The 12,193-nt window shown below is 39.7% G+C and overlaps 1 protein-coding gene across 1 annotated transcript in view; it reads left to right on the top strand.

Moving 5' to 3' along the window:
• Nucleotides 1-3,869, top strand: part of LOC118910888 (thyrotropin receptor) — a 113,538-nt gene extending 109,669 nt beyond the window's left edge. The window contains exon 8 of the mRNA XM_036882456.2: nucleotides 3,203-3,869. Coding sequence (XP_036738351.2) covers nucleotides 3,203-3,284 — 82 coding nt within the window. The 3' untranslated portion in view covers nucleotides 3,285-3,869. The remainder of the gene's footprint in view (nucleotides 1-3,202) is intronic.
• Nucleotides 3,870-12,193: the final 8,324 nt, after the last annotated feature.

The following is a 12,193-nucleotide window of genomic DNA, read 5'->3' as shown; positions in this document are numbered from 1 at the left end:
TATACTCTTTTAAGTGCATTTAGGTTCCCTACAAAAGATAGTTTAAATTATCACATTCCCCACTACAAAGTAATCATTGTCTGGAGTAGGTTACCATATAGCCTACCAAGATTGGTGATTGGTTTACAGAAAGGGGACTCCAGATGAATCAGAATAAATCATGGTCAAGGAATCAGTTTGACTAGACTGACATTGCCAGTAATCATTTTATGATAAATGAGACTGATGGAAACATTTTCTTCCTGGATATTAAGGCTTCTACTAATATATTTCACTACCCCAACCCCTTAGCTTCAAATGGAAGGTAAAATCAGCAACCTGAACCCAAGGTTAAAAGATTCATGGCATTATCAATCTGCAATAATAAGGCAGCCCTCCAAACTGCTCAAGGCAAAGCACAATTTAATTTTTAAGCACCTGATTACTTCTAAGATATGAAGTGACCAAACAGCCCTGTTGGTGTTAAAAGAACACAGCCTCCCCCAAGACTCAGTTCATCTCCGTTCCAGTTGGCTGCCCGCCTCTCCATTCGCCTTCTCCTCTGCTGGACTCTGGCTGGCTTTCTTAGTTTGAAATCTTGTGCAGTGTTTCTGGTAAACTGCACTACTTATCAACCAGCCTCCTTATCCTTGGGGGCGTATTGAATATCAGATGAAAACACTGCAGAATTGGACAAGCGATTATTTAGTTTTACAATAATTTCTAATGATTAGAGCAAGCCGATTTTCACTTGCAGCAGCCAGAGATGATGGGGAAAAACTGAGATGAGCTCAACCCAGTCCCTACTTGATTTTCAGCAGTCTGAGAACAAAATATGATCTGCAAGTTACATGGTCCAAAGAATAGAAAGAGGCATGGGCCAGTGCGGCACTTACACGGAGCTTAGTTGTCTTTTTTACAAAATCATGCTGTTCAAGATCTTCTCTCCAGTTCTTGTTTTTCCAAGGTGGTTCTTGCCCACTCTAGCTATCACTGACCGCAAGAATTCCATGGACACAGTGGGTTGAAGGAGAGTCAAATGATGATCAAATGAAGCCAGGATTGAGAGCCTTACATAATAGCCACTCATCCAGAAGGCACAGCTTGGCTGCAGTGGCCTCTTAGTTGGGTCTGTACATATGTGAGATTAACTGACCCCCTCTATTTCAAATTGAACAATGCCCTGGAAGCTTGGTGTCCTGTCACTGCCTGAAGAGGCCATGTCTGGGCCATATTCCTGTGGTATTTGTAAACCAGCTGCCCTGTCACCAAGAAAGTCAATTGGTCCCCACACCATACACTAAGTCTTCTGTTCTTTCATTCTCCATTGCTTTTTCCTTAATGCAATCACATGTGTCACCCTAAGAGTATAGCATCGCCCACCTCACTATTTTGGAGGAGAGATGTATTGATTTTTTTTAAATTCATTCAGTTACAAATGTATTCAATAGACAGGTATGGAGACACTGAACTTGGCTTTAGTGAAACAGCAACAAATAAGACAAAGAGCTTATATTCTGACTGGGGAGACAAGCAAACAAATAAGATAATTACAGATCGTGATGATGCCAGGAAGGAAATAGAGTGCTATGAGGAGAATGGGTGGTGGCTACTTTAGATTAGGTAGTTTTCAATCTCAATTTGAGAAAAAAGACAAAAGAAACATGAAATTTACACCACTTTAGGAGACCTCACTGTGCAGAGTCCGAGTCATTTACTTTTTATTTGGTTAACCCCTCCCTGCCCAGGAGAAAGAGTCTTCATTGGTGGCTGGAAAAACTCCTCTTTCAGCTGCTCCAACAGACTCGCATCTCTGGCTCTGGGGCCGCCCCCTCTTATTCTAAGCTCTGCCCTCTACCAAGGACTGGAGCGGGGCAGAGCTGCAGGCCAGGCGCGGCTGGGGGCAGGAAGCTCATGGGAGTGTGGCTCCTGCCTTTGCCCTCTGAGCAGCACAGGCTATCTCTCCTCAGGTCACCGCAAATGAGGCCCCCATCCCTTTCCTCGACTGATGCAGAGGAAGAGAGAGGCAGCCAATTAACCAAGTTCCTCTGTGAGGAATTCTTTGCAGAAGATCCTTCTGACTGGAAGTCCTCATGTCACACTGTTATAATTAGCCCTCATCCTTGTGAATTTTCCATCATGAAGAGCAAACACCAGAAATAGAATGATGGACGCATGATCTGTAACTAAGCAGACCTCCTAAGAGTCTCTGTTGTATTCATTTTGCATCAACAGGTTACTTCTCACTAACTCCTAAGTTGACTAGGCTATGTGGTGAGTTATTCTAAATATGCATAAATTGAGATAATTTATAACAAGGATATATATGTGCTTAGTTTTTTTGTTAGATCATTTTGTTCTCTAAACAACCTAGGGGGAAAAAAGCCAACTTCAAATATCCTTGGAAGCTTTTATCTATTTGGAGGTGACTTTATGTTACAGAATCACTTTGTGATTTGAATTTCAAAAATATTTTGATTCCAGTTGCCTGTGTTTTCAAAATGGAAAGATTAATGTATCCATCAAACCCCTTTTATGAAAGGTATACTCCATAATCTTGTCTGAGTAACCTGTGCCTCCAAAATAGGGTTGTCAGAGAAACTATAGGCCACTCAGTTAAATTTTAATTTCAGATAAACAATAACTTTTTACTATAAGAATGTTTCAAAAATTATATGGGGAATTTACTTATGCTAAAAAAGTACTCATTTTCTTATCTGATCATACTGTATTTTTATTTCCTGAATCTGGCAATTCCTACCCAAAGAAAAGATCTGAATCTCTGATTGTCCCCATACCACACACCACCTTTCCCACTTTCACTTCCCTCTTGTTTTAAGCCCCATCTTCAAAAGTAAATGGGAATATTGATCAATATTGAGAAACAAAATTTATATCAATGGGTATTGAAAAGGTTTGATAAACACAATTGCCACTGCCAGATAAATAGGGAATCTGGCAATTTTTAAAAATCTAGATATGCAAACTAGATCATAAACATGTTCCCTTTCAAAGACTTCTGCCAAAATTAATGTGTGTAAACCTTGCACAATTGATACCTAGAATGTTTTGAGTGCTTGAGACAGAAGAAAGTAAGGTACTTTCCAAATTCTTAAAAACCAGTTAAAAACCAGAGAAGACCATGCTCACATTTTATTTTGGTATTTATATTAATTTGCTTAGCCTCTCCTAATCCATTCTCTCTCTCTCTCTCTCTCTGTAGTTACCTGAACAAGAATAAATACCTGACAGTTATTGACAAAGATGCATTTGGAGGAGTATACAGTGGACCAACCTTGCTGTGAGTAAGACAAGCAAAAGAATATTTGTTGTTGTTGTTTTCTGGAAGGAAGTGCGGCATTAAGAGGAGCAGCTGTTGTTCGTGGGTAGGGAATGCTGTCGTCTTGAACAAAAGCTTCTGCTAGTTCTTTTCTGCCCAGCTATACAGGCTACTGCTTGGATGAAAGTTCTTGCTTTTTGAGCCTCAGAAGGCCCCACCCACAGGGAACCATGCCATCCTGATGCCTGATCAGGCAGTCACCTGGCTGTGGACATTCACACAGGCCCTCTCATAGAAAACAAAAACAAAAACACAGATTATTTCTGAGCAGCTGCTGTTTGCAAAATTTGGAGACATGAGTCTACAAGGAGGTGGGAGGCATCTAGTCTTTGCAGAAAATATGTATGTGAATGTGCACTGCACAATGTCCAGCACGGAGAAGGAAGAATATAAATAGTTTGATTCATACCTTGAAAATCTTATGATCACTAGAAAACATAAGATGTAAACATTTTTAAAAACAGCATGCAAAAAAATACCTATTTGTGCATTTCCTCTGATTTACACCTCACATGTCCTTGGTGATCAAGGTCTGTCTGTGCTGTCTCCCTCAAGCCTCTTTATCAGCACCCTCTTCTCCTTCCCCTTGGTTTTGCCTTGGTTTAGAACCACATAAAAATAGTCAAGTTTTTGCCAAAGTGGAACACAACACCCCAGAAGAAACACAAGACAACCTATGAAAGGCAAAAAAGACCTACTGAGGTCTTATTTATATTTATGTTTCTAAAAATAAGAACACATTAAGTTTTATACACAGAAGACTGCTGTCCCTGGGGGTGGCGTGATCCAGCAGGGGGTGATCCATAGTCTGGAAGACAATGCCCTCACTTTTTCACTTTTAACAACTTTACTTCACTTTTAGATTGAATGAATCCAGTTAAGAGATTTATGACCTTATTTTCTTAACACACAGGCTCTCTGTAAGAGGGCAGAGTGACCCTGAAACCCACTATACCATATGGCTGTTCATTGTTAACTCATGGAAAAGTACTTAAAAAGTACTTTTTACAAAAAGACAAGTGGGAAAAAAATGTGTTGACCTTTTCTGTGATTTTGTTTTTAACCTGGAAGATATTGTTTAACGACATTAATTGCTTTTTCAAGATAAATGTGCTATTTCACCAATGAATGAGGAAAGTTGTTGCTTTTCTCAAGATATTTGTGCCTTGGAAAGAGCCTTTAGAAACATGTATTTGGAAATATTTCCATGTTATGTCGTTTTCCTGATGAGAACGGTAAATGTGATTTCTGTCTTGTTAAACTCAGAATTTGAATTTTAACCTATTTTAAAATCTTTCAAATTAGGAGTTGCAATGGGTTTAAAATCCATGTATATAAAATATGAAAATGAAACTTCTTCAGATTGGTTTACAAAAACAACTGATTAACATCTGAGAATGTGAACCTCAGTAAGAACATTCAGTAAGTATTTAATTACTGAATCGTATTGAAAGACGAGAATCCTAATATGTACAGCCAAACCTGCCCTATTCCATTTGGAACCATCTACCTTTGTAGGGTAACTTTTTCAATTGACAGCCATTTACACCAAAACCAAAATAACCTAACCCAGAAGCGGACTTCTGAGGTAAACAATTTTCAAAATTAGTGAATTATAGTTAATAACACTGCTTTCACTTAAGTGAAGTATTTTTTAATATAATTTATTTTCACCTTATCCTCTTAAAATGTATGTTTACTGTATTTATAATGTATACAACATGGTATTACAGTAATAAATGTGTAGAGCCCATAAATACACATATGTTAAAGGCATGTACTCTAACATTTTTTACTTATAAATATGTGACATTGGAAGAATTTGAAGACTGATGGGTCCAAAGCGTGGGTCCACTACAAGGTGTATGGCTGGCACCAGAATGTACATCAAAGTTCAGCTTCCTTTGTGGAGAAAGTCCTTCCCTGAGAGCAAAGTTGCCCAAACTAAACCGTGTGCCTAGTGAAGTAGTTGGCTTACATTCCAGTATAAGCTTCCTACCTTATCAAGGACTCGTGTGAACAGTTACCCAGTGGGCACCACACTTTGAATGGCACTAGTCTAGATGACAAGGGTCTCCAAATCTCCCCTTGCCTTCTATCTTGGCCCCTCTCAATTCCACCCTCCCCAAATCTCTGCATATTCAAATGCAAATAGGACCTTAAAACCCAATGCTGGTCTCCCACTCCCCGTAGGATAAAAACTTGGTGTGGCATGCAAGGCCCTGCTGTAATCTTTGGCTTTGTCTCTCACAACACCATACAATCCTGACCCATGATCCATCCATATGAAACTGCTGAGATCCCTTAATGCTCCAACTCACTGGAGCTAAACTCTTGCTCTTCCCACTGCTGGGAAAACCATACCACAACCTTATCTGTCTGATGAGCACCTACTACCATCTTGATATTCAAGTTAAGATCTCTTCTCTGAAGTCATTCGTGGCCTTCCTTCTCCTTAGGAAAACATGACCGTTTATTCCCCTATATTCCACCGTCTCTATGTCTCCATCTCATGACACCAGGAAACATGTTTCTATCTCTCTCTCCAGGAGCTACGTCTGTTTTATTTCTACAATTTGAATTCATATTACAATGCCTGAAACATAGTACTAGCTGGATAAATGTTTGCAAAATCAATACAGTATATTTCAATCACACTACTGTAAATACTGTAGCATATAAGTCGCAGTCATATTTTAAGGATATTTTAGCATGTTGTCCTTAGGAAGAGAATCTATTTCTACTTCTTTGGAAGTGGTAAATTAAACTATCTATGTGATTCTCTTGCTTAAAAGTTGTTTTGCTAGTTTTGGTAAGATTTTTTTTTTAACAAGACTCCCCAGCCAAATTAAGAGCAGGTGTGCAACTGTTTGGAAATGCCATCATGCTTTCTGGAGGCACAGTTGGTTGTGAAAAGTGAAACAGATTGGGACGAGACCTGGGGTTGATCCCTGTCTCTATCACTAACTGTGAGACCTGAATCTCACTCAGTTTTCTTATTTTTCACAACTGGGTAATTAAAAGTAATGAAGCTTAAGTAAGAAAATAATTCTAAAGCACTTAATATTAAACATTATGATGGCCTTCACTTCTTCCTGACTCTTGACACTTTATTATTTTCATCTTTCCTAACCTCTCTGACCACTCCCTCCTGATTTCTCTCTCTAGAGCTCACTGCTCCAGTCTTTCGGTGGAGTTTAGTCCTGGGCTCTGGCTCTTTCTCCTCTGTATCTTCTCCTTTGGTTAAATCATTTGCTTCAAATATAAGAATACAAACAATTTCTAAATTTCAGGTTTTAGACCTTAGCTCTTATTTAGTCGACTCTCTTACCTGGGATTCTGTCCCTACTCCATCTCATTCTTACCCATTCCCATCAGTTTGATTAAACTCTTCCTAACCAGCCTTTGAAACTGTACAGTAAATATTTATTGAGCATTTGCAAAGCCTGGGACTCTTCATTAGAAGCTTTCAATAGGGAAGGTCACCATTTTGAAGGGCATCAAAAGTCTCATTGAGAAAATGACAACTGGGGAAAGATCTGAAAACCATAAAGAAGCAAGTCTGAGACTCTCTGAAGAGGAACATTCTAGATAAGTGCAAAGACCCCCAGGTGAGAACATACCCGGCATGTTTGAGGACTAGCACAGAGGCTGCTGTCACTTATTCTACAAGCATTTTACTAAGCATCTCCTGAACTTCATGTAATTATAAGGATAAGACACAGCCTCTGCTTTTAATGAGGTTACAATCAAATTCAGGAGAAATGTGAAAAAGTGACTATATTGTAAGTTTAATGTAAAAAGAGCCATAAGAGATATTTAGAGAATCAAGATACCATTTCTGGTTAGGATGACCAGCAGAGGCCTCATTAAAGGAGATGATATTCGAGATGGGCTTCAGATGTGGCAGTAGAATTGCAACAGAGATAGAGTTAAGAGAGAAAGAAAGGCAAGTCTACAGGAAAACACAGGATGTATTCAACGAACAACAACAAAAACATAATTTGAGTAAAAGGATAGTGTCTTTAAAGTGTGTTGTGCTCAATTCATATTGCGGGGAACATGACCTGACTCATTAGGTAAGGCTGATCTACTGAAGGGTTACCCTGACAATATTAGTAATAGTTTGCATCACCCATTACAGTTTGGGCCCTTTTCACTTTATCCCATGCCTTCTTTCCTTTGCTTCTGCCCACCCTCAGTCATGACTGTATTTGTCCTGGATGCTCTATCCCAGCCATGGCACCAGGACTGTTTGCCTGTACCTCCTGGCTATTTGGCAGGTACTGGACCTTCTGTCTCCACAGGGGATGGAAATCAAGCCCAAAGACCTAGTTATCCTGGAGGTCCTTGTCTTCCTTGCCTGCCTAGAGGAGCCTTCGGAGCAGCTCTCTTAGAGGAAAGGCACGTCCTCGGGGTGGGACACCAGGGGAGGTCTGTCTGCATGGCTGCACTGCTCATGGGAGTGTGCAATCAGATGTAATGACAGACCGACTCTTGGAGCCCCTGGCTTGGGTACCGAGCCAGACCAGCGCCGAGGGAGCTGAGTTACTGGGGAGGCAGCCGAAGCAGGCCATCTTTCCTAAGTCACACACCTATGTCCCCAGAGGCACAGGAAGGGCAGGGCCTGTGACCACTTTGCAGAGTCTAAAAGAGGTGTGAGGAAGGTCACAGCAGAATTAGAAGAGAAAATGTAGACAATTCCCTTCCAGAACTGTGTGCATGCTGGCCTCTTGCTGAGAACAAGAGGATGGTCTACTTCAGCCATAGGGATCTTTGGACCAGAGGAGTTGTGTCAACAACACAGGATACTTGGTTCTTAAAGAAATCCAAATTTATTGATCAGTAACATCTTTTACTACCACAGCCACTGATATGAGAAAAAAAGGATTAACACTTTAAATCCAAGCTAACTGTAAAAATAGAATTACTTTTTGTAACTACTGAGAAATCTTTTGCAGAGCATTCCCAAACTAGAGGGTTGATGCTTGGTGGGTGAGAGATGATGGAGTTTTTGCAAAGGTCCTCAAAGTTGTACAAACCTTTGTATTTCTTCAATTGACTAAAAATGCAACTACTTCACCCTCAAAAGTTTCTTACTTCAACTACTTCTATTTTAACTACTTCTCCTTTAAGGGAAAAGTACTCCAAAGCACTGAGGGCTACTGTCTAAGAGCAATGGCTTCAAATGATCATGCCTTTTACACGGGGGATTCAGTTTGAATACATATTTCACATCTATGCCAAACTGAAAAGTAAAGTAGGATGACCTCTAAGAAAGAATAATTCACAAATCTATTAACTGTCTCTTGTAGCATGGTTTTGGTATTTGTTGAAGGACTTTTTACCTTAAGTAAAATTGATAGAACAAAACTGACAGTAAAGAATATTTGCTGGGTCTGAATCCTAGGAAAACAATACTTGCAAAATTTTCTAAACCATATAAATTCTGAACTTTTTTAACTAGTCACTGCTGTTTATCCATAAATCCTCAACAGTGATCAATCTTAAGAACAAAAAGTAAAAAGGAGCACAGGTTTTTCTTCATAACTTTAAGTATAAATAAATTTGCTTTTCAGTGAGTGACTACTAGGCTCTGTGCTAAACATTTTAGCATACATGACTTTATTTCAATCTTCACAACCCCAAGGAGTCTGACCTCTCCAATACTACCCCCTCATAATTTTTGGTGATTTCACCCCTGTCCAGTCTCAATTATTTGTGGGATGAAAGAAGAGAGATGAGATTGCACAGGGCCAAATAAATGAGGCAAAAATCATGGGTCCTATATTCTACATCAGGTTTTATTCATGACCAGAGGAGGTAAATCAAACTAGGATTAAATTTTTCAATAAATAACTCACAAACATAAACACAAAAAGCAGTTTTTGATGTGTACAATTAGGCACTCAGTTCTTCCCAAGTAAATATGGATAAGTACCAAATTATTTGACCCCTCTGGGATTCTTAATCTTAGGATGGGTTGAAGGAAATAAGGTAGTTAAGGGTTTTCACTCTGACACACTATTTCTGCCAAGTCACTGAAATCCATTTTGTTAATTATATTCTGCTTCTGAGTCTAAAAGAAATAACTACTTAAAAGAAAGTGGACTTTTTATTTCTCACAAGTAGTATTGAGACTGATCCTTTAGCCACTGTGGTAATGGCCATTTTGAATGTGTGCTGAGGAGAAAGGGGATTTAACTTTGAGGACAAGGACATGTCTGTGTTTCAGCCTCTGACTATTGGCAATAAATTGCCATCCTTTTTTCTATTCACTGTGTAGTAGAGCACTGACCTTACTGAATGTGGATAACTTTTCTTTGAAGAATTCATTATACTGAGATAGTAAACTCCAGGAGATTTCATAAGTCATGGAAGCTATAGGCTTAAAAGGAATGTAATTATACAAATTCAAAAAGGAGAAAAAGAGGGTAACAGTGATATCTAAATTACAAAGTAATTTTATTTGTACACAAAGACTCAGAAAAAAAAAAGATAGTTTATGATCATCTGAATCTTTGGACAAGCATTTTCTTAATAAAAGCAACCATCTTTGAGCTTCAGCTAAGTGTTAGATTCCTTACAGATAGTATATAATCTTGAGCCTTTTAAACTATACGATAGTAGGTGTTATTATCCCTACTTAGCAAATGAGGTGCAGAAATATCAGGTGAGTCCTCAGGGTCACCTGGTCATAAGTGGGTGCTAGGGGGCAAACCAGGCACTGACTCAGAAACACCATCTCTTCCTAACACACTAGGCCAGCCCCTTACATGTATGATTATTCTTGCACTTGTAATTCTCCAACTTGCCTTGATCATTTTCTTAAACTTCTGCTTGAAACGTCTAGTTCTTTATCATCTTATTCAGCAAAAAAGCCAAGGTCCTCCCAAACGGCCTTCACAGATCTCTGCTGTTTGCCTCCCACCAGTGTCCCATCATCTCTGATGCCATCTCCTGTTTCTTTCCTCCTCCTACTCTGGCCTCACTGGGTAGGTCCCCCAGGCATGTTCCTATGTTAGGACTTTTCTCTGCCTAGAAGGCTCTTGCCTCAGACATCCGTGGGGCTTGTTCCCTCAACTCCTGTAAGGTTTTGCTTAAATGTAAGCTTTGGAGATCTTCCCTGAATACCCTATTTAAATTTGCAAGTTGCCCACCACTGTTCATCCCACTTCCCTGCTTCAGTTTTCTCCATGATGCTTATCACCACCTGACACTCTAGACATTTACTCAATTTATTTACTCTCTGTCCTCCTCCATTAAATTTCATGGTCTATCATTATAAACATTCACTTGGTCCCAAGCGAACTATACTGCCCCTCTGTCTTATCATCCTTGCCTAGAAAAACCCTACCTTGATTAAATTCAACTACCCACCAACAATGGGCCTGGCCTTTTGTAGGTGAGCATGGCAAGTGGCTTCACTTTAAATCATTTGCCCTAAGTGCTACCGAGCAGTACATCTCATTTTCCATTCCTTGTCCTTCTGTCCTGGATAAGCACGTCATGCCTCTTCCCCTGCCCTCAGTTCCCTCGTCCTTTCCCCTTATTCTCAGGCTCAGTTGGTCACCTTGACTTCCATCTTATCTAGAATAAAATCAATTCTGAGAGAATTCCTCATGTTGCCACCACCACATCTTACCCATCTGCCTGCAACCATGTCTGCATCCTCTGTCTCCTCTCATGAATTTTAAGTCATGTTTTAAGGCTGGACCTGTCATAAGGGTCTGGATCCCATGCTCTCTCAGCAATTCAAAGGCATAGCTTTAGCAATCCTCGCCCTTCTGTCCTATAGCATCTATTTTCCTCCTTGCTGAATTATCCCCCATCAGCATTTAACATCTTACAGTTTCTCTCATCTTAAAACAGTATTTCTGACTCTATAGATTAAAAGTCACCTAAGAGACATAGCCATCAGATAAAATCTCTAGATCTATTTGGGTCCTGACTCAAATAAGACAACAACTTTGACTTTTTTGGAAAACTGAATATTTGATGACTTTAAAGGATTATTATTTTTAGGTGTTCTTTAATTTCAAATAGATTTATCTTTTAGGGATATAGAGTTATTTATAATTTCATCTCTATATCTACTTCTGACCTATTGTGCCCCTTAAAGCAAGACATCACAAAAGAGTTGGCTACATGGTCTCTATATATCCTCCCCCAATCTCCATTAAACCACTCATCAGGTTTCACCTCCTACCATGCCACTGAACCTGTTCTTTTTGAGGTCACCAGTGACTTTCACAGTTGCTAAATCAAACGGCCAATCTTTAGTTCTTATGTAAGAAGCATTTCACTCAGTTGATGACTCCATCCTTAATGGAATGCCTTTTTATTTTGGCTACCAAGACACCATTCTCTGCTGGTTTTTTCTCCACACCTCTGATTGCTCCTTCTCGGTATCCTTGCTAGTCCTCTTCTTCCTAATCCCCTATTGTGAAAGTGACCCAGGGCTCCATCTTTCATCCTCTTGTTCCATCTTTATTCACTTCCTTGGTGAGCTCATCTACTCATATGGCTTTGCACAATGCCTGTGATAGCCCAATAGAAATCTCCAATACAGACAAGTCTCCCAAATTCTACACTGCTTACCTGACATTGCTACCTGGATGTCTAGTAGGCATTCATTGCTAAGATGTCTACTGGCATCTCCAACTCAGCCTGTATAAAACCGAACCCCTGATCATTCACATTCCCTCAAAACCTGCCTTACCTGCAAGCCTTTCCCATCCCAGGAAATGGCAACTCAATTATTTTAGCTGCAGACCAGTAATCTTGGAGTCATTCTTGACTCCCCTCTTTCTTACCCTCTACCCAATGCATGAGAAAGTCCTATTGCTCTACCTTTTAAATCTATAACAAATC

The sequence above is a fragment of the Manis pentadactyla genome, chromosome 11 (assembly GCF_030020395.1).
Source record: "Manis pentadactyla isolate mManPen7 chromosome 11, mManPen7.hap1, whole genome shotgun sequence".
NCBI classification, from domain to species: domain Eukaryota; kingdom Metazoa; phylum Chordata; class Mammalia; order Pholidota; family Manidae; genus Manis; species Manis pentadactyla.
Note: the sequence above shows the minus strand (reverse complement) of the source record. Positions and strands in the feature narration are given on the sequence as shown.